Source organism: Pyrus communis, chromosome 15 (genome assembly GCF_041283825.1).
Source record: "Pyrus communis isolate YQ-2024b chromosome 15, ASM4128382v1, whole genome shotgun sequence".
Taxonomy (NCBI): Eukaryota; Viridiplantae; Streptophyta; class Magnoliopsida; order Rosales; family Rosaceae; genus Pyrus; species Pyrus communis.
In genome coordinates this window covers 15,904,626-15,925,120 of record NC_142579.1, presented here as the reverse complement: position 1 = coordinate 15,925,120, position 20,495 = coordinate 15,904,626, and the positions used below count along the sequence as shown (strand labels likewise).

Here is a 20,495-nt window from a genome sequence, read left to right as displayed (position 1 = left end):
ACTCAATCAAAAAAATCCATCGACATCTGACAATTTCTTTTTCTTTTTTTTTTTTAAATCAAGACACTTCTATTGTAAAGATGGTATATCACAAACGCATACTTCTTATAGTTTTAACTATTCTTAAGAAACGGGGACATCAAAATTTCAAAAAAAAAACAGAAATTCTCAATAAAAAAAAATCAATCGACGTCTGACAAGTTTTTTAAATCAAGACACTTCTATTGTAAAGATTGTGTATGTAGCTAGTAGTAATCGTAGTAGTACTTATTGCCGCAGAACCTGCATCACGTATACCTGCCAAAGGACTGCATTAAACAATTGAATCATGTTACCATCTTTAAGAGAAAAGTCTAAGATCTGATGGTGCCCAAACGTTTCAAACGACACATCACAACTCACAGAGCGCCATTCAGTACCAGTTTCCAACTCACAAAAACAATTTAAAATTTCCAATTTACGAAGCCATAGATTAAAAACAAATTATGCAAAACCAAGAAAAACAATGAAGAGCACCGATAAACAAAGTAAACAATGAGCAGTTCAAAAAAAAAAACTACATTATCAAGTTCATTTAATCCGTAGGATTTGGGAATTTAAAAAAGTAATTTTGTCCAACCCCGCTGACTCCATAAAATACAGATAGATTTATAAGTAATTTCTCAAACTCTTGATCAAACAAGTCAAATTAAAAGCTACAGTACTTTGAAGAACGCGAAAACAGAAAGGGAGAGAAAAACAGAAATATAATTTAATAGTTTTAAGATTCTGCTCTTTGTAGTAACCATCAGCTCCTTTTAAACTTCAGAAGAATCAGCAGACCAGTACAAAAAGACTGATGCACCTATGTGGGATCTGCACATTTAATAAAAAAATGTGAAAAATAATTTCAAAAGAGAAGGTTTTAGCACCCAAGATACCTTTAAAGGGCATACAAGTTAGATTTCAAGTTCCAAAGGCGAACCGGTCTCAACATTTAAATTACACATGGAATGCCAATATGAACTTGCTGCAAAAAACTCAGGTGATTCACAATACATAAATATAACAAATCTGGAGAGATCCATTATTAGGAGCTTGGTAAAAAAGGAGCCTTCAAATGGTCAAACAATTCTAAAGACATTGTTCAAATAATGCACCACTCAATAAAAATAAGCTTTAGAACTCATGAGCATTCATTTTGTAGGTTTTAGAATGGTTAAACATGAGTACAAGCTCGACATCCGTATGTTTGGACTTTGGATTGGTTTAATGGAGCACAAAGTAAACGTCAGCATTTGCATTAAACCTCAATAGTAGATACTCCGACTGATAGAACGTATACGTGACACAATACATGTCAAAAAGAGAACATATAGCAGGATCTATGCAAAAACCTAAGGATCTATATAGTGGCATGCCAAAAACCACCTTCCACGAAACAAGGTATTCTCATTAGTGACTCTTTACCCTGAAATTCTGTAATATTTGACAGAACTAGAATTGCAATAGATTTGAAAGCCAACATATCAAGCAAGTAATAGACACTATCAAATAGTTCAAGAAGGGCAAGCCCAAGATGTTCAATTCAAAAGAAGGCAAGAGAAAATTATCTGTATGGTCTAGAAGAAACCGGAAAATACCAATGGGTTGAAATTAACCCACCCCAAATTTTCAATTTTGGTTTGTGCTGACTCCCAGATAAGAGATTCAGCGGCAGCTAGACAATATTAACAAGACCTTACATAGTGGAGGGATTTATAGGCTTTTGAAAAGTCACTTATTTGGTTCTTGAAAATCAATCTAAATGCCAAATTTACTGCCATCTACCAAAAAGGAGTAAGTATAGGAGTGACTTGTTATCATTTTGGATGAGAATGACTCAAATTACCAAGTAAAAGAGCGAATTTGTTATACCTCAAGGGCACCTAATGCCCCATGTATGGAGCGCCACCAGATTGCCCAACGCCATGCTGCCCTCTTCCTGAACCACCTTGCCCTAACTGCGGGTTAGGGTAGCCACCTTGCATTGCACCTTGATTTCCATAGCTTCCCATCATCCCAGGACTAATACTTGCCTGATTCCCATATCCACCCTGTATCACATGTCCTGCACCAGGAACACCTGGGTTCACATTTGGAGCAGATCCAAACGTCCCCAAAAGATTTGTCAACCCCAAGCCAGCTCCCTGTGTTGCAAGCAAAGCAGTCAGTGCCTGCCCAATTGCCGGGTTAAACGCCTGGGCTGCAGGAGCCCCCTGATTAAATCCAATCCCTCCACTAGCAGGCGCCATCAAATGCCCCATTCCTGATGCAGCTCCACCTGCATAACCTGGATTCTCATTCCTCTGAAACTTGGAATTATGTGACTTGTGGTGGTGCTGGTTCTGGTGCTGGTGCTGAGACTTGCCCGGCTTTGGACCGTCAATAGCCTTCTGGCAATGCAAAATATGGCCCTCAAAATTCTTGTGTGGCTCTTCCAGAGCCCTCTTCGCACTCTCTGCCGACTTGTACACAAACAAGCAAAACCCTTTAGGCCTCCCCGTCAGCTTATCGAGCCCTAGTGGCCCGTCCTCAACTTCTCCAAACCTAGAAAAGAACATAAGCAGCTTCTGGATATCCAAGTCTGCCCCAACATTGCTCACATAGATCTTCCTCTGCGTGTACTCCGACATCGGCTGGGACTGAGCCGCCTGGGCCGCCATAGGTCCAGCAGCGGCATTAGGGGCCGGGCCAGGGCCAATTGCCGCCAGCTGGCATGCAGTCGTCCGATTACCGATCTTCTTCTGGGGCTGCTGTAGGGCTTTTCGGGCCCCAGAACGAGTCTTAAAGAGAATGAAACCGTAACCCTTGGACTTACCAGAGACCTTATCGCAAACAGCCTTGCAATCCTCAATCTCACCGTATTCCCTAAAAACGCCAGTTAGGGTTTCGGCGTTGGTGTCCCATCCGAGACCGTGGACGAAGATCTTGCGGTGGATTGGGTCCTCATCCGCAACCTTCCGGATCCGATCCGCCACGTCGCCGTGATTATCGGCAGCTTCGCGGAGCAGGGCGATGAGCTGTTCCTTGGTGAATGGTTCTAGAAGATTCTGGATCGGCTCCTCGTCGTCGTCACCGGCACCGGCCTGATCCGAAGCCGCTGAGATGGAGGTCGTGGTTACGTTATAGGTTTCCTTATACTCAGCGCCCGGCTCCTCTTCGTCCTCCTCTTCTTCCTCTTCCTCTTCGTCGGCTCCTTCATCTTCCTTGTCTTCTTCCGGCTCTTCCTCCTCCTCCTCTTCTTCGACTTCTTCATCTTCCTCTTCGACTACTTCCTGTGCTGGTTCAATTTGGGGTTTGGGTTCCTCAACGACCTGTTGTTGCTTTTTGGAGGGTTCGGAGGGCTCGGTGGAGCTGAGCTTTCTCTTTTTCGCCATTATAGGAGGGGAGCAGGGCGTCGCGGATAGAGGGATTTGGGGGTTAGGGTTAGGGTTTCTTTGAGGAGCTGCTGCGGCGCCCGAGTGAAAACACAGGCACGCAGGAACTGATTGGGAATCGAGAGAGAGAGAGAGACAGACAGGATAAAGATATCGTCCAATCTCTTTAGGTTAGGGGCACTTTCGTATTTCTGGCTAACATTCTACACCTCTTATTCAACCAACACGTAATCTAGTCTAGGTATCTTTATCTTATATCTTATATATTAAAGGAGGCGTGAGGTTTTACTGGTTTTGGGTTTTTTAAGGCTTCAATGGTTAGGGGGTTTTTTAAGATTTCAACGTCAAAATGTTCTCTGTGTTTTACATGTTCGGTCATTTAATTTCCGTGTCTTTAATTTGGTTAATTTAGTATTTTGTGTTTTAAATCGTTAACCAACATGGTTACCTCTGTTAATTTATTATTAAATATTTTATTTTAAATATTAAAACCCTATTTAAAAAAGAAGGTTTAAATAAAATAAAATAAAAGTTTAGATTAAAAATAGGTGCAAATCGGTAGAAGTAGCCCAGCCGCACGCCCAAAACGCCCCCGCTAATCCAATCGCTTCCCCAGGGTTGGCTGCTATAAAGGTGGTAGATGCATATATGACTCAGATTCAGGTCATATGAGGTCAACGCTAGCACAGGGGAGTGGAAGGTGTGGAGAGCAACACAATGTCGACGGATCGCTGGAGAGATGATGTGAAATTCGATGGTAAGTGGGAGGCCGTGCGAGTGAAATTTTTTCGAAGAGAGACAAGATGGGTGGTTATTTAGCGATTCATGGTGGTTGGAGTGTTGGCTTTGGATGGATTCGATGATGGTAGTCTACCATTCCCGGGAACCGAGAAGACTTATAAAGGTGCTTTGGCTTCCCTCTGGCCACCATTGTGTGATTCACTAGCGCCAGAAACCTAACCCATGATATGTCATGTGGAATACAGGTCTGTAATTTATCGGTAACCATAGGGCCACCTGTGGTGATTTGTTTATTTAGTCTTAGTTCATACATTTTCGTCCATTCTGTCAAATAGACGTTAAGGTAAAAGGTAGTACAGGTATTTCAATTTTAACACAGACAGAGATAAGCCATATGCTTGGTGACGTGGCACTTACATGGGAATATTGGTTGATCACCACATATCTACCATGCCACATGTAAATTGTGGCGAGAAATGTTGGGGAAACAAATTAGGGGTTAAGTGAAAAGGTGAACTGAGATCAAATGAGATGAAAATGATAGTTCTAGGCGATAAAGTGAGACAAAGCTAGTTTCAAGGGGCAAATCAATTAATGAGCCTTCAACTAAAGTCTTAGGTCGACCAGTTAGAAAACATAGGAAAAGTATCAAGTGACTCTTTCATCCAATTTTCCCTTTCAATTGCTGCTCTTTTAGAGCCATAAAACTAACAACCATTGAGAAATTCAAATAACCAACAAATCATGAAGGAATCTTGGCTACATATTGGTATTATTCAATCTCTCTCTAATTTCATAAACAAAAAAAAGAACCCAACGAGAAGTGTTGGAAACAAATTTGCGCACATCCACAAACAGAGGCGTGAATAAACTGGAATTACCCATGATCACCGGCAAAGGAATGATGGGGTTGACTAGGGGTGTGGTTGAATCTAGGTTGGATTGCCTATATATCTTCGATAAGGAGAACCAAACCACTGGTGTAGTTTTAATAAAGAATGGTGTGATGTGCACAACATCATAAACCATCCTTGACGAATAGCTTATAGCGAGACGTTAAGTAAATGGGCTTTCCATGAACGTGTCTACTTATAGACAGCGGCGTATATGTGAAAATATGACTCTTGTGGAGAAGATGATGAATCGCAATCTTGTAGAGAATATCATATTAGAGAGATGTATCTTTAGTTGTGATTGATTAAAGAAATAAATGCCCAAGCTAAGTATTTATAGAGACCTTCAGAGTTCTTGTAGGGAGAGTAATCTCAATTAAATCGGAGGCTATCTAGAAGGAAATCTAAGATAACATAGCCAATCATCCTAAGAGGTTGTCGCCCTTGCTGCAAAGCCGAGGCGGGGTTTATTTTTTCACTTACCCGGGATCCATGGCGTGACAAAGGCCTACAAAAAGAGGTAGTCGCCCTTGCTGCAAGGCCGAGGTAGGGCCTCTTTGTTAACTCCATTGTCCGATCAATGTCATGTACACAACAACGCTGTTTGTTGTGGATCAAAATTTTTGACCATTATTCCTCCCTCTAGGGTAAACGCATCAAGGAATTAAAATATTCGGAGATTGGGCACATTAGAGAAATTCCAAAAGAGTAGAAATTCAGAAATGAATTGTGATTGCTTCTTTGAGAATTAAATCAAGCTTTCAATGAAAGAACCAATTTGTAATAGCAAAATCCATCTTCTTTAAACTTGACGAAATTGTACCTAGAAATCAAATTAAACATATTTGGTTAAGACCAAGAACTACGCGCCTGAGAGGGGGGTAAATGGCCAATGAACCTCTAATTTTTAAGTCAAATTCTTTGAAAAGAGGGTGAGATTTAGGGTTGAGTTATAGAGAGTCAACTTCAACTTACTTGAGAAGTATGTAGAATGGGGCAGTTATTGACACACCCCGTCCCGAAGGAGGGCATGCTGGTCGTCACGTGAGAGTGACGTAACCATTTGCACAGTTCGGAAGCTTTAAAATATACAAATTCTAAGATGAAACACCCGAAGGTGAGTCCTCATTTGGTCCATTCTGTCAGAACTCCGTTGAATTTCCTCGTAGTCACCACACCTTTGCAATTCTTGAACCTGGAGGGGCGCAAAACAAAATTGAGTGGGTCAGCAAAACAAACTTATTCAGAACTTTCTTTTCTCTTTAAATATATTAACCCCTCGCCGTAAAACAAGTATACTTTCCAGAAAATAAACATATATACGTATGTATAGATATGCCAATCATGCTCCAAAATATGCCATTCATGCTTGAGAATATGCCACATTAGAATCTCATAATAAATGTAAATGCTCAAGCATAATTCACATCAATAACATATAATCTGGCAGCCGGGAGTCACCTAACGTGACCTGTACGGCTGCATATAGAGCTCCAATCTCAACTCAACATCTGAATCTGCACACGAGTCGGAACCACCTAACGTGGTCTGTACGACAGGCTGGTGTAATATATATATGTATGCTCTAGTGCTACGATCATGTGAAGCTGGGCGATAAATCGCGGGTCACCTACAAGTCGGAACCACCTAATGTGGTCTGTACGACAGGCTTGCACCTAACTTGGATCCAAGGCGAGCATGCGGTGCGGGTGAACATACACGTGAAGGCTATGCCCCAACTTTGGGCGGGAGCACTAACACCGGGGGTACAGATTATGAGCTCTCTAAGCATCTCAAACTACTATTGCATACAAACATGAATACCACTTACCTGGCACTTACCTGTGCGTCCACAGCACCAAATACACATATATAAATGTATGCCGCTACTAATGCATGTGATGATAGTATTTCAATCGTATTCCAAACGTATTTCATACGTATATCAAATGTATTTGAAATGTAGCTTACCTGGGCCTCCTCAGCACCATGCAACAGTATGCATAATTATGGTAATGCACATATTAAAATATGATGCATATATGACAGGATATTTAATTCGTATTTCTTTTAAAATACGTCAAGCATACGTATATATATATATACTGAAAAATAACTGCCCACTCACTGATCACATCGACGTCTCATAGGTCCCTGAGCCTCCCCTAGATTGGTTACATTCTTCTTCTGTAATATTTTCACCTATACAAAAAGTAACCAAATTGACGTTATTTAACGCACATACACCAAACATTCGTCCATAACTTTCTCATACGTTGCTCAATTTGGGTGTATGAATATACCACGGTGATCTACACGACGTCACGAACGCGTGACAATTTTCAGAACTCAATTTGGAGCTCTCACGCGCCCCCACGCGCCCTGTTCACGCGCTGCCCACGCGCGCGTCTTCTTCCTCGCGTCGCCGGACTGGTTTCGCCGGCGGTGGGTGTTTTGCCGGAATTTCTGGGTAAACTTCAAAGTGTCATAACTTCTTCATTTCTTAACCATTTTCGACGTACTATATATCAAAATGAAGGTATTGACGAGACGAACACATCCATACCTTCCTCGACCCCTAACTCGCCGTGGATTCGCCGGAAAAAGCCCCGAAAGCTCCGGCCAAACTTTGAACTTGTCGTTCTCCTTGTTCTTACGTCCATTTTTCACGTAATCTATACCAAAATGAAGCCCTAATCATAATCTACCACGTTGGACTAGTTTTAGGACCTAAAAACAACGGAATCAAACTTTTCCAAAAATACGAAAATTTGGCCGGACTTACAGTTCGTGATCCCGACGTCCAAATCCTTCAAACGAAGCACTCCGAGCTTCCTTAGGACCTCACCAAGCTTCCTACAAGCTTCAAAATCCCAGAAAACATCAAGTTTTACGTGTGCATGAACAGTGCACACGCACAGTGAAATTGAAATCCATGTTTTCTGAAGTGAAACTCACCTGAAATTGGTACCATTGTGTTCGTGTGGTCCTCAGGAGTACGATGGTGGTCTTAGATCCTTCGTTGGTATAGTTTTAGGGTGGTTTGTGGGTGGTCCGTGTGAGTTCGAATGAGAGAGGGAGAGAACTGACAGAGAATGAGAGATTTGTGAGGGAGGAGAGAGAGAGAGAGAGACAAGGTACGGGAATGAGGGAGAGATTTGAGGGAGGTGGGATCCTACCCAATTCCCAAATCATCAAGTTACAACATATTTTACGCCCCTTAGTCCCGTTTAAGGGCATTTTCATAACTTCACGTCCTCGGAATTAAAATTCCGGGACGAGTTGTGACAGTTATAGGGAGCATGGGCATGTAGGAATTTCCATGTCATGTGTCGTCCAGATGCTAAAATTGTGTCATACGATGAATGGAGTTGTAATTGTGCCATGACTAGTATAATCCTTGTAGATATTATTAAATCTAGTTCATAATATTCTAAGGATTATCTTGGAGAATCCTTGATTCGATGTGAGGGGGCTTCCTTATGTAAAGGAACTTGTCTTCAATGAGGAAAGCTTAAAGATAGGAATTAGGTAGTAATTCTACCTTTAATTCCCTTACCTTTTCTCTTTGCCATGAGCAAAGAAACTTAAAGAAGTTGTAGACAACGGGTTTTCTAAGTGGTTAAACTACGCGTAGAACAAATGTGGGGTCTCGCCAATTTAATGAGGCATTCTAGGCAATAGTAGATAAAAGTCCAAATGTCAGCTCCAGAATTTTCTAAATTATTTTTGCCTGTTCTAATACATTTTTAGGTTAAGCTTAAGCTCCAAGTTGGAGCGTTATAGGAAACCAAGTTCGAGTTCATTCGTCAATTGTTGTACAGGTTTTCCATGGCAAGATTTGATAAATTCACGGGCCTTTGAATTATGTTTAAAAGGAAAACCAATGAAAAATGCTTGAAAACTTTGAGTTTTAATGATAAGGACAAAATAAAGGGTAAAGTGAATAGTACCAAGATTGACTTTTTAGTGTAAGAATGTGATTTTTCATTAAAGTGAACAGTACCGAGAGTTTTTCGTTAAAGTTCCCTTATATTTGGTGATGTAGGTAGATTTTCCTTTTTAAGATTTTTTTTTTTTTTTAATATAAAGATATTAGACCCTAAAGAAAGAAGGGATTGAGTTTGGTTACACAATGAGTTAGCCACTAACTAGGTATCGAACTCAATATAAATATAATACGTCATCGTCATTCATATGAATCGAACATGAAATCTCTCACTTATAAGTACAAAAGAATATTACTAAAATGTAATACTAGTTGATAGATTGTTACTTTTACAATTAGTATATTTGATGTCATGTAGATGTCTTTTCAAATATAGAGTTAAAATTTTTCTAATGAAAATAGTTTCGTTCCACAGAAAATTAATAAAACAAATAAATAAATATAAAAAAAGCAACGCACATGCACATGCACATCTAAGCGATGGCCAAAACTTCCAAAGCAAAGCCATACAAGCAAGGGTGGTTCGGTTCGGTTAATGGTCAGTTCGAAAACCGAACTGAAAGAGTAATGTTATTCATACCATTTTTTTGTATCATATTTTCATATCATCTTAGGCGGAATTTAATGTGGATAGCCACATCTTTTGAATTATTTAGAATTTTAAATTTAGTTCATTATTTAATAAACTAATAATTAAGAAAAACTAGTTAATTAAATGATGATTGTGGTATACGAGAACTCTTTCTCCATCATTCCTTAGGTTTTACAAAATTTTCAAATGATGTGGTTGTCCACATCAGATGCCACCTAAGATGATATAGAAATGTGATATAAAATATGGTAGGAATAACAGGTTTGGGAAAGAGGAAAATAATTGAAATCGAACCGACTGTTTGGTTTTTTTGAAATTCGACAATACCAAAATGACCCAATCAGAATCCCTAAGGCCATCTCCAACCGAAGGCTGGCCAGAGGGTTAAAACTAGCCCTCAGGCCCTCCAAAATATTAATATTTTAATGAACAGTACATGGCTATATTTGCCTCCATCTCTAACTAAGGGCCAAATGGCCAGAGGGCTCGTTTTAGCCCTGTCACAAAAAATCATCTCCAACCGAAAGCCAAAAGGCTACCGTATGGAATGGTGAAAAATATGTGAGAAATGGTGTAGGAAAAAATTAGAAAAAAAAAAAAAAAAAAAAGGTCCAAAAAAAAAAAGTGGGCTATTGAAAAAAAAAAAAAAAAAAGTGGGCTGGAACCAAAAAAGTTCATAAACCCTAAACCTAAAGGGGCCTGAAAGCCCTAAAATAGGTTGAAAGACCAAAAAAAAAAAAAAAAAAAACAAAAAAAACAAAATGGGCTAGGCAGCGGGTTGGCTGAAGATGGCCATTCATTTAGCCTATCCCTCGGTTGGAGACGGTTTTCGGACAATTTTCGGCCCTCTGGACCATTCGGTTGGAGATGGTCTAAGTTTAATAGAAATCAGAATCCTAACACATATTTCATATCAAAATCCCTAATTTTATTTCAAAACCAAAATCAAAATTTCGAAACTCTAATCCTTAATTTCAGAGACCCATATCGAAATCATAATAAAAAATTCTGAAATTAGAATCCCAAACACATTTTTAAAATCAAAATCCCAAAACGTATTTCATATCAGAATCCCTTATTTTAATTCAAAATCAAAATCAATATTTCAAAATTCCAATCCCCAATTTCAGAATCCCACATCAAATTCGAAATCAAAGTTGATAAATGAAGGTGCAATTTCTTACCTTGTGCAATGCAACTGTCAGAGGAGAAAAATAGAAAGTCGAACGACAGATTGCCACTCAACTCGAGCGAAACTGGAACCAAACTCGAGCGAGAGAGAGAAGGACATACAGAACTAACCAACGTTTCATATAAAACTAAAATTAAAATTAAAATCATACCTATTTAATTCGGTTCGGTCATACAGAACCAACCAACGTTTCATACCAATGCTCATACTTAATGTTTCAGTTTTAGTTCGATTTCTGGTACCAGATTTTTTGGTATTTTTGGTAATTTTGGTTTAGTATTTTTTCAATGAAGGACATGTGAGAACACGGTCAAAGACAGATGGAGAGGTTATAATATTTTCAATGAAGGACATGAAATGAGTACTTCCTTGGGAGAGTTGAGTAACTCAAAAGAGTGTAGAAACTACTCCTTTTACCACCGAATTAGGAAAGAGGAAGTGGTTGTAGCATTGAAAAAGATGAAGCATAGAAAAGCAGTGGGCCCATATGATACACCGATCGAAGTGTAGAAAGTCTTGGGAGAGACGGGTATATCATGGCTCACAGACCTTTTCAATAGGATTTTGGAAATGAAAAAGATGCCAAATGAGTGGCGTAAGTGCACTTTGGTGCCTATTTACAAGAACAAGGACAACATACAAAATTGCATGAACTATAGGGGTATTAAGTTAATGAGTTACACAATGAAACTTTGAAAGAGAGTAATTGAGTATAGATTGAGGCAAGAGACACGGGTCTCAGACAACCAATTCGGGTTCATGCCAAGGCGCTCAACTATGGAGGCAATCTATCTCTTACGAAGATTGATGGAATAATATAGAGGTATGAAAAAGGATTTGCACATGGTCTTTATAGATTTGGAAAAAGTGTATGGTAGGATTCCAAGAGACATTCTTTGGAGGATTTTAGAAAAAAAAAAGTACGAGTAGCATATATCCAAGCTATAAAAGATATGTATGATGGAGTAAGGACTGTCACAAGAACTCATGAAGAACAAACCAAAAGCTTTCCCATAACTGTAGGGTTACATCAAGGCTCATCTTTAAGTCCTTACATTTTTGCATTGGTAATGGATGAGTTAACGGGACATATTCAACATGATATTCCTTGATGTACGCTTTTCGTAGACTATGTAGTGTTGATAGATGAAACTCAAGAATGAGTAAATACGAAGCTTAACCTTTGGAGAGAAGTGTTGAAATCTAAAGGTCTTCGCTTAAGTCGATCAAGACAGAGTATATGGAGTGCAAATGAAGGCTCAAATAAGTTAGGTGTGAGGATTGAAGATTAGGAAGTACAAAAGAGCAACAACTTTTGCTACCTAGGATCTATCTTGCAAAAGAACGGAAAGTTGGATGAAGACCTCAACCATAGAATACAAGTTGGATGGATGAAGTGGAAGAGTGCATCCGGCGTGTTGTGTGACCATCGTATGCCAATGAAGCTCAAAGGAAAATTTTATAAGACGTCAATAAGGCCAGCAATGCTTTATGGCACGGAATGTTGGGCAGTGAAGCATCAATACGTACACAAAATGAGTGTAGTGGAGATGAGAATGCTTCATTGGATGTGTGGGCACACGAGAAAGGAAAAGATTAGGAATGAAGATATCCAAGGTAAAGTATGAGTAGTTGAAATTGAAGGAAAGATGAGAGAAAATCGGTTACGGTGGTTTGGACGAAGTCCTATTGAAGCTCCGGTTAAAAGATGTGATTACGGGATAGAGGTTTAGGGCGATAGGGTAGAAGAAGAACTAGAAAGACTTTGGAAGAGACTCTAAGAAAAAAACTTAGATACTTGGATCTAACGTGACACAAAACCTGAGCGCAATAGCGTTCTATGATTCATATAGCTAACCCCACTTAGTGAAAAATGTTTTGTTGTTGTTGTTGTTGTTTGGTTCAATATTTTTTCCGTTCAATTTCTGTATAGTTTTGGTATTTGATTTTTAAGATATTTTATTCCATCCGTACACGTGCAAGTAAAAGTAAAAAGCCGAAAGACACAAAGCAAAGCGTTTCTCAAAAAAAAAAAAGAAAAAAAAGAAAAAAAGACAGAGACATAAAGTAAAGTGAGTCACGAAAGTGGCATTTATGTAAATGAACGGCAAGAAGAGGACTATTACCGTAAATGCAATCTTATAAATATATTTGTTTGCCGTGCTATGTTGGTACTGTCTGCTCTCCTCTGCTTTCCCTCTCAGCAAAGCTCTCAACTTTTCTGGGTTTTTATTTTTATTTTTACTTTTAACTATTTTCGTTGTATTTTATTTATCTTGACAATTATAAAGGTGGAGGATCTGAGACGAGTCTTTATCTCATGGAGGATCGAAAGGAGGTGGTTCTCTTCTTCTTCTCTCTCCTATTCGTTGTTTGGTTTCTCGGAAAAAATGAACTTGTGGGAAAAGTGTAGGAAAATTTGGGCGTGTGTTTATGAGTGCATGTTTGAGTTCGTTTTTCTTGCAGAAGGAGAAACAAAGCAAAACACAATTAGCTAATTTTCTTTGCGTATGCAAATAGCTCTACTCTGGATTCAGAAACATAGTATGTTTTGTTTTCTTCCTGCGTTTTCTGGGTAACCAAACAGAGCATAAACAATTTTTGGGCTTTTATTTATTGCGGCCAGGGGATTGGGGTTGGTTGTGAAATCTGTTTAATTTCTTTATTTGCTTGAAATTGGAGAGAAAATTAATTAGATCCATGAATATGGTTTGAATTAATTATCGGTCCATTTTCCTTGTTCTTGTTTGTCTTAATTCAGATCAGAAAAACTTGGGTGTTGAATTGGTTTTGATGTATCAAGATACAGTCAAAGTTATTACCTGTTTTATATAATTTTGGTTTTTTTTATTTTTTTATAATTTCAATGCTTGTCACAATCAGCTTTAGAGCCCTCCTGCTGTATACAATTTGACAATTTTTGGGGGTGAATGAATTTTGGAATTGCAAGTGGAAAATCAGGAATTTGTTTTCAAAGTTTGAATCTTTACCCAAGTTACTTTTTTTTAATTGTCATATCTATTGCGTACAGTATCCTACTTTTTAAAGATTTTTCTCGTGTCATATCGTATCACGGTATCCATAGGCCACATCCTATTAACCAAAATCTTATAAAGTCCGCCGTCCGTTGGCTTGGTCTTCCCCAAACTCTTTCTTACAATTCACTTCAATAAATCCATAGGAGTGATTGATGAGATTAGTGATTGAATTTTTTGTTTCATGTTTCCCTCCACCAACAGAGACTTTAATTGTGGTTTTTTGAAGTCACTTTTAGTCTTACCTATGAGTGGATGGTGAGCAGTGCCGCCACATTAATTATCGTTGTTGGATAATCTATCTGCTACACAAATCTCAAAATCTGAACTCGTCCAACGTCAGTCAATTAACTAGTTTGTTTGTTTGTTGAATGCAGAAAAATGCGCCATGGTTGTCAGTGCCGCAATTCGGGGACTGGGATCAGAAGGGGCAAGTGCCAGACTATTCTCTTGATTTCTCAAAAATAAGGGAAATGAGGAAGCAAAACAAGAGAGATGTTTCCAGAGCCAGTCTTGGAAATGAAGAAGAACTCGTTGCCTCGAACACTGCTAATGTGGGCGCTGTTCACAATGAACCCCATTACCAGCAGACCTCCCACTCTCCAACTGTATGACTCCTTTCCCTTTTCTTTCAAATTTATTTTTTTTATTTTTGCTTGGTATTAAACATGCAATTATTGAATATAATTATTGAATATACAACTACATATACAAGTAGTAGCAGGAGTAGTTGGTGTACTTATAAATGAAGCTTTATGAATTATGAGCATGTGGTAGCACTGGCACTTGAAGGATGGGTGGGGGTTGGGGAATGGACTACCCTTTTATAGGTGCTATCTAATATAGTATTGACATGTAATTTACAAATTTTCTTCAAGACTACGTCGCATTAAGTGGTTCGGGAAATGAATGACTGAGATTGAAAATAAAAGATGTAAACAGTTGTAAAATCAAATCTAATGAATGAGTGCTACGTAGCAATGAATCCACACCCTTAAGGGACTTTTGATGCACTTATTTTAACATAATTCAATAAGCCTAATTCTAATTGCTGACTTTAGTTAGGTTGAGCAATGACCATTGAATTGATGCATCTGTTTTCATGAAGATTTTTTGGCTTTGTGGTTATTATATTTAAAGAAAAAATTCACCTGATTTGGTCAAGGAGGTTCATTCTGGTCGTAGTTGATGATTCGTGATCACTTTTAAAAATAATTTTCAAGCTTCATCCAAATTTGGAAGATGTGGCACAAAACCGAGTGCAATGGTGTTCTAGGATTCATACAGCGACCTCACTTAGTGGGATGGCTATGTTGTTGTTGTAAGCTTCATCCAAATTTCATACCTTTAAAAGATTGTTTGCCCCCTGAGGAGTGCATAGGATGGATTAAAATTCTTTTTTCCTGGGAGTTTAATACAGGGTAGGAGTCATCTAAGATATAATAAAAACGCAAAATTCGTTGTGTTTTTGTGTGTGAGGGTCGCACAGTCACATGGTCTGAGACAGTTGCAGAAGAAAGCTTGTTTGTTTAATATACAGAAAATTCCTGGGAAAATCCGATTAAATGGAGATTGTGCCAACTTTACTGTTAAATGGCAGAAGGAACTCAGATAGTTGCACTTAGAGAAATAATATAGAATGTTCTTAGTACATGTATCAAGGATACATACATTCCATCCTAAAAGACTAGTGGTTGCACATGCATGAGATGAGGTGCTCTAATGCTCTAGGTCTGGGCCATAAAAATAATATTTCTTTTTTATTAAAAAGAAGGAAGATATTCTGTCTCTGTGTGTTAGAAAAACAATTGAATGAGTGATCCTAGATACTTACACGCAAGTCCAAGTGGTGCATGTGCACCGGCCATTTTGATTTTAATTTTGTTGGTGTGTGTTTGGACTTTGGAGGGGAGAACACAAGATTATATGCATCATCTGATCTATTGGATCATTATCCCAATGGTATTGTTTGTTATGGTATTCATGTCGTTTTCAATCGTTTTTCTTTTTCATATATTCGAACCTAAGATCTCTCACTTACAAGTGAAAGAGGAATATGACTAGAACGTAGTACTAAGTGGCCGATCATTTATATAAACAAAGAAAAGAAAACTGATAAAGTAATTAGTATGGATCCAACTTTTTATAAGCGGGGCCCTAGTGAGTAGTGATGGTGAAAGGAAAGGATTTGACTCAGCTACTTGGTAATCAAGTGTCCTTTCACTTATTTTGAATTTGAAACTTTCTTTTTAGAGGGATATATATCTTTACACGGGAAAGGATTATAAATTGTGCTGCTGCTTATTGTTGACAACTTCAATCTTTAATTTGGGTTTTATTAACGTAATTGTGTTTTTATATTTGTATTTTGCTAACAGTCTCGACGGAGCATTTTCAGCTACTTCAACTGTTGTGTGAAAGCCTGATGATGTATGTGCTCGAAGATTACCTCTACTGCTCCCTACCCTTGTTATGTCTTTCATTGGTTTGTACTTGATAAAACTAGTATTGGCTTCTTTTTCTTAGCACGATAACGATGTGCTTGTGATGTATTTATCGGATTCGGTGATTAGTGGTTTTTATCTGATTTTACTTTCCTCAAGTTGTTGCTCTCTGCTTTAATAATGCTGTCTTGGCCTCTAAATGCAAGATTTCTTCCTTTGGTGCTTTTACTGCTCTAGTAATCTTATATGAATTGTACAAAATTACTATATATGTATGTACCACTATATATAGGGCGTATCTGTGGCACCACATTTTTGACACAATTTTTGACACAAGTCTTTAGCCATTCAATGCGAAGACTCAATGGCTTAGATGATAGTTGACATGGATTTTTAATTTTGGAATTAAAATAAATCAAATGCTTGCTCCTCAATGCAAAGACTCTCAATTGCTTGCTCCTTCAGGCAAGTCGAGTGAAACCATATTTACCGTGAGGCTAACTTTGTCGCGGATGTCTTGGCTTACATTGGTCTTTTCTTGGAATCGCCACTTGTTTGGGATTACTGCTTACCTACTAGTGCCCTTCTTGCTTTTAACTTTTATTGTACTGGAAAAGGTTGTACTTGTGATTTTCGTTTTAATGCCAATTCTTTTTTTGAATTAAAAAAAAAAGTATTTCAATCAAATCTCTCTCTCTCACTCAGATTACACAAAAGAACCGAAGAAGAGCAAGTGAATTTTGGCTTTTCGAGGAACCCTATTTGGTTCAGTTTTTACACATAATGAACTTTAAAGGTTTAGTTTTTACACATAATGAACTTTTTAAAGTTTTGTGATTTTAGTATAAACAACCATCGCACCCTGTGAAGTCTAGAATTATTGTTTGGCTTCCCTTTTCAAATGCTATAATTGTACCACCATGCTCTAGTTAGATTTAGGGTTAAAATTCTACTTTGAGATCTTGTTGCTGGAAATATCATTTCAAGAGCTTAACTTCTCACATCAAGGTTTGTTCACTCATATGCATTTCACGCTATTATTTCCAGTTCATTCTGTCTAGTGGTTCTGTCTCTTCAAAACTTCTTGCTACTTTCACGCAAGTTGGCACACACACTTTAAGACAACCCACATGAGCCATCTAACAGCTTTTTCCTGAAAATTGTTTTTCAACCCTAGATCTTTCTAGATTGATTTTGCACATGACATGTGGCTTTTCTAGTCCTTTTGTTGTCTGAACATCAATCCCGCTTTAACTCAATCTAGGGTTTCAATTCAACTTGGCTAGGAGATTTCATTTTCAGAAAAGAGTTGTTTTAGTTTTGAGCTGCCTCCTTGAGTTCTTCATCAAAAACCTTAGCCACAAAATCACACTCATGCACTAAACACCTAAATAGTTTCATATTAGGGTAACATTGTTTTTGTGATTTTGATTTATGGTTTTGGTCAAGTTTTTCTAGTTTCAAATTTTTGAACTGACCCATTTTTAGATTCTCGTCAGTTTCTTCCTTCAACTGTTTGAATGGAGAAACTGATTGGACATTTGAATCCAGATCTACAAATCATCATCATATCATCTATGCATAGTTTGTGTGTTAGTCTTGATGCCACAAGGTGAAGAGTTCAAGAAGAGTTGCCATCTTGTGAAGACTGGAGACAACACCATTTTGGTGCCACAAGGTGAAGAGCTCAGGAAAAGCTATCACTTCATGAAGACCAAAGAAATCCTTCTCGTGTAAGGCAAGTTTGCACAAAGGTAAGGTTGCTCCGTGAACTAGGTCTAAGAATTGAGCTTGGCGTGGTACTATGTAAGAATCTTGTTTACACTAGTGGATTGGACTTAGTGGAGAGTTCTTAATTTTTTAACCCAGAGGTGGGTTTTTTCGATAAAAAACTCCATGTGCAGTTTATTGCTCAAGTTTACTTGTCTTACTTTTAGCTCGTGATATATGTTCGTCATTGCAAATAGTAAGTCAATGCAACTAAGCTTGTCAGAGTTAAAATGTTCACTGAGCTGGCCTTAGTTAACTAGAAACACTTCAATAAATTGAACTGTAAATTGACTACTTCCTCTGTTAGCAAACTAATATATTTGATCTTAGTTGATTGGTGTTGCTGACTAGTCAGACAAGCAGATATATGGATTTTTAATTCCAAGATATTCCGTTTGGTACCAATTTCACCCCAACTATCATGGATTTTTGCTTTTTGTATAAATTATAAGTTAAAATAGAATTTTTAAGTTTTGTGATTTTATTATAAATTTCTGATATTCTTTTTTGTAGTGGATTATAGAAGTATGGTAAAAATTCTTATTTCGCATTTTGGTTATAAAAAAAAATGAAAATAAAATAAAAATCAAATATCTCTCTCTCATAAAGCTTCACGGAAATCGACTTTGTCAAGTCTCAATAATGTTAATAAACAATAACCAATTCCAAGACACTGTTAGCATGAACTTTAACAAAATAAAACTAATTTTAGAAACTATGAAAAGTGAAAACTGCAACAAAATAGCACAACTCAGTGACAATCTATCCTACAAAACTTAAACATCATCACTCTCCGAATATTCTTGGTCATCACTCTCCACATATTAGCCCAAATCTTCTTGTTCCTCATTCCATGATACAAATAACAAAAAAAAATATATATATTATACACAAATAGGTAACCTAACATTGGAAAATATCAACAAAAAAAAAAAAAGTTAATTTGACTTGCATTCTTTAGTTGATTCGATCTTTCTTCTTTTTAGATTTGATGGACAATTTCTTGTATCATGTCGTACTAACTTATTGCATGAACGACATTTTCTTTTCTCCTTTTGTTGAACCCACTCAATACCACATTTCATCATTTTTTAACTGCTAATATTGTCCTTTTTACTCGTTTGTGAGATATTTGGGTCCAAAAGTAATAGTAAAGAGTCACCTTTTGTAGAGGAAGCAACATTTCCATCGTGACAAGAATTTTCCGCCAGCTTTCTTTTCAAACTACTAATATTATCTATCACGCCTCGGGCTCAAAAATATTAATTTCGGGAAATGATATTGGTGACGGCCCAAAAACTTTGCTTTATTTCGCGAAATTTTAAATCACGATTCTTTATTTAAATTCCTTAACTCCATCTCAATAAACATAAACATAATTAATTTACAAGGCATGTGCCTAGGCTTTCTATTAAATCAAAATTTACTTCTAATAACTCAACTCCTTATCAGAAATTAATTCTTAATTATTTAATCTTACTTGTTTTATGGCTACATCTAACATCTCGTTATACTGCCTACGTACCCTAGACAGCGATCAAGCCATTCGTAGTTCACAATTCATTATTTACCAATTTCCAAATGTATTATAGTAACCACCATATTCAACACTAACCTTCATAATCCAATTCATATCAAATGGTTACCAATTAGAGATTCAGAATATCGAAATTTACATGAAAAATGGCAACGTCGGCTCCCTGGTCGTGCGTGGCCGCACCTATAGCTGGCAGCCCTGGCTCGCCGGAAGATTCAGTTATTTCTAAAAATTCTCAAAAATTACAAAAATGAAGATCTCAAAGAGTTAAGCAAACGTTATACCTGAGGCCAAGTCCAATTTGGCCTATAAAGGCTCCAAATTTGCCTTGAACCCGTCGGAAACCCTATAAATGGGTGGCCTAAAAACGTCACCTCCGGTGCTCCACCACCCCTACCATTGTTTGGGCTTTGTTCTAGACTTCAAAGAGAGTCTAATGGTGGTGGAGATGGATGTAGTTTGCTTCAAATTTAGTTTATTCGAACACATACCCGCCACACCCCACCGTGCGGTTTCTCTCTATTTAAATTCCAAATCCATATATTTTTGGGATGTAATAGGAAAAGGGAAGGTCGTGGAGGGGTTTCCAAGTGGTTGTTTGATGTAATTCACGTTAACAAGGGGTGAAAACCCGTCGGAAACATGTATGGGCGCCGATCGGGTCGAGTCACCAAGACCCGGGTCCCGATCCTTTGTTTCTCTTTTCTCTCATTTCGCCTCCTAATTCTTTCTCCCCATTGGTCACCCTCTCCCCCCTCTTTCTGTTAGCCACTCCCGTGGCATATTTTTACCACAACATTGTCACATCCCGGGCTCAACTCCACCGTAGCACGATATTGTCAGTTTTAGGTCTCTACCACACCCTCACGGTTTTGTTTCTGGGAACTCACATGAGAACTTCCCAATGGGTCACCCATCCTGGGATTGCTCTCGCGCGAACTCGC

The 20,495-nt window shown here is 38.1% G+C and overlaps 3 protein-coding genes across 5 annotated transcripts; 1 reads left to right on the top strand and 2 right to left on the bottom strand.

Annotated features, from left to right (window-relative positions):
- Positions 1–86: 86 nt before the first annotated feature.
- LOC137737172 (UBP1-associated protein 2A) lies at positions 87–3,632 on the bottom strand. Of its 3 annotated transcripts, none has more exons than XM_088685505.1 (2): positions 1,897–3,551; positions 87–308 (listed from the first exon to the last, which is right to left on the bottom strand). In XM_088685505.1, the coding sequence occupies exon 1, from the start codon at positions 3,396–3,398 to the stop codon at positions 1,908–1,910; it is 1,491 nt and encodes a 496-aa protein (XP_088541631.1). In that variant the 5' UTR covers positions 3,399–3,551; the 3' UTR covers positions 87–308; positions 1,897–1,907. The 3 variants fall into 3 exon arrangements, with proteins under 3 accessions (XP_088541631.1, XP_088541632.1, XP_068332675.1); XM_088685506.1 differs by having other exon boundaries at positions 87–297; positions 1,897–3,539; XM_068476574.2 differs by lacking the exon at positions 87–308 and adding an exon at positions 629–855 and having other exon boundaries at positions 1,897–3,632.
- Positions 3,633–6,122: 2,490 nt separating this feature from the next.
- On the bottom strand, positions 6,123–8,116 carry LOC148690577 (uncharacterized). Its single transcript, XM_088685200.1, has 6 exons — positions 7,991–8,116; positions 7,818–7,895; positions 7,599–7,707; positions 7,336–7,498; positions 7,161–7,234; positions 6,123–6,227 (listed from the first exon to the last, which is right to left on the bottom strand). The coding sequence occupies exons 1-4, from the start codon at positions 8,004–8,006 to the stop codon at positions 7,396–7,398; spliced, it is 306 nt and encodes a 101-aa protein (XP_088541326.1). The 5' UTR covers positions 8,007–8,116; the 3' UTR covers positions 6,123–6,227; positions 7,161–7,234; positions 7,336–7,395.
- Positions 8,117–12,935: 4,819 nt separating this feature from the next.
- Positions 12,936–16,402, top strand: LOC137709808 (uncharacterized). The gene is made up of 3 exons (XM_068448795.2): positions 12,936–13,103; positions 14,178–14,408; positions 16,179–16,402. Exons 1-3 carry the CDS (start codon positions 13,086–13,088, stop codon positions 16,224–16,226), a joined length of 297 nt encoding a protein of 98 aa, XP_068304896.1. The 5' UTR covers positions 12,936–13,085; the 3' UTR covers positions 16,227–16,402.
- Positions 16,403–20,495: the final 4,093 nt, after the last annotated feature.